This window comes from Diadema setosum, chromosome 13 (assembly GCF_964275005.1).
Source record: "Diadema setosum chromosome 13, eeDiaSeto1, whole genome shotgun sequence".
Classification (NCBI taxonomy): Eukaryota; Metazoa; Echinodermata; class Echinoidea; order Diadematoida; family Diadematidae; genus Diadema; species Diadema setosum.
Window position 1 is genome coordinate 26994935 of NC_092697.1, and position 1722 is coordinate 26996656.

A 1722-nucleotide genomic window follows, 5' to 3' on the forward strand; every position below is an offset into this window, starting at 1 on the left:
GTGGCTGAAACTGCCTCCCAACTGGCTCGTGGTGGCCCGTAACGGCGGCAAAAATTGAGTTTGGCGGCAAGAAAATTTCAAAATGTTTGAAATTCTTCGCGCCACTTGCATCAAGCAATCAGCGCGAAGTGTCCACCAAGTGACACCAAATGTCGCAAACAATCCGCCTATTGGAATCCACTGGAATGTAATGGCGCGCGCCAAGTTGCGCCAATGACATTTTGCGCCACGTGGCGCCACTTGGCGCCACAGAGGCGGATAGTCCGCGCCAAAAGCGCTCCAAATCAACAGTGGCGTGAGCCAAACGGCACCTGATTGGTGACTATTTGGGCCAAATACCACTTGGTTTCCGCCGTTTGGCGCCACTTGCCGCCTATGAAAGCATGACTGCATCGCAGGACTTTCTCACACAACTTTCAGTATTCGACTCGACAACACCTCTGTAGAAGCAGTTTTTCCTTCACAATTTCTACAAGATTTCACATAATTTTCAAAGAAGATGCCCCCAAAAGGCAACAAAGGCAGCAGCAAGGGAAAGAATGACAAACTTGAGCAGTCCAAGAAGAAGGACCCCCAACCCAAGAAGCTCAAATTGAGCTCCAGGGCGAGGCCCCCTGCAAGCAGCAAAGATGACGAAGAGGATGAAGACTTTCGCGTGATGGCGCTGGCTCAAGCTGATAGAAGCTCTGCTCCAAGACCTGCTACCCCTGTCCAAGATGTTGCTCCAGACCTTCCACCCCAGGCCCAAGAACAAGACCAGCCCCCAGCTTCACCTACATCCCCTTCCAGTCACCATGGAAGTGAGGCTGAAGAGGAGGTTGCACAAGCAAGTCCTGGTAAGTAATCATATAGGTCCAGATTATCCACTGCCTCCTATGGTAACTTTATGGACTTAAGTTGTGGACTGTAATTGTATTGTGTTAGCACTATACTGTGTTGTCATTTGTTATGTCAAAAACTTAGTGGGAGCATAAATGGTGTCTTTTTTTGATCGGTGCATCTTGGTTGATGGTTTTGTTGATAAAAATATACTATTTAGAGTGGTCTCGGTAATATGTTATTACTTATTTCTTACAGCAGTACCATATAATTTATATTTATTTCAAATATGGGTATTTCTTGTCTATGTATAAAAGAATGATTTCTAGGCAGTGTCTGTCAAAATGAAATCAGAGTGCAGGTACTCCTTATTTATACCTTTAACCAGACTAGTGCATCACACCAGTCCATAGTGACTTACAATATCACAATCAATATTTTCTAAGACAGTCTTTACTCCTGTGCAAAAGTACTACAAAATGTTGTCTAGACCATCTTATCCTGCCATGCAACCGCTCCCGCACTGTTGAAGTAATACTTGAGCGTATCCCTCTGGCGTTTGGCAAGCTCAGTGTCCCTGTTTCCCCTGATAGGCCTGTCCAAATCCTCAGTGATTGCGGCAGTTCTCCAAGCTCCAGGGATGAGGTTGTGCTGGGCATCCTCCTGGTCCAACATGAGGACGTCCAGTGCCTGATAGCGCTTCCTGATGAGGTTGTGCAGCATGATGGCAGCTTCAACGAGCAGGCGGACTGTGTCTGGTTCCTGTCTCATCTGGCCAAGGAAGCACTGGAACCGCAAGGCCAGAATACCAAAGGCGTTTTCAACAACACGCCTTGCCCTGGACAGCCTGTAGTTGAAGATCTTCTGCTGTTGGTCAAGGTTACGACGGCCATAGGGTTTCAT

The 1722-nt window shown here is 47.3% G+C and overlaps 1 protein-coding gene across 1 annotated transcript; it reads right to left on the reverse strand.

Moving 5' to 3' along the window:
• Positions 1-373: 373 nt before the first annotated feature.
• Positions 374-1722, reverse strand: LOC140236533 (uncharacterized). The gene is made up of 2 exons (XM_072316457.1): positions 1430-1722; positions 374-410 (listed from the first exon to the last, which is right to left on the reverse strand). The coding sequence occupies exons 1-2, from the start codon at positions 1720-1722 to the stop codon at positions 374-376; spliced, it is 330 nt and encodes a 109-aa protein (XP_072172558.1).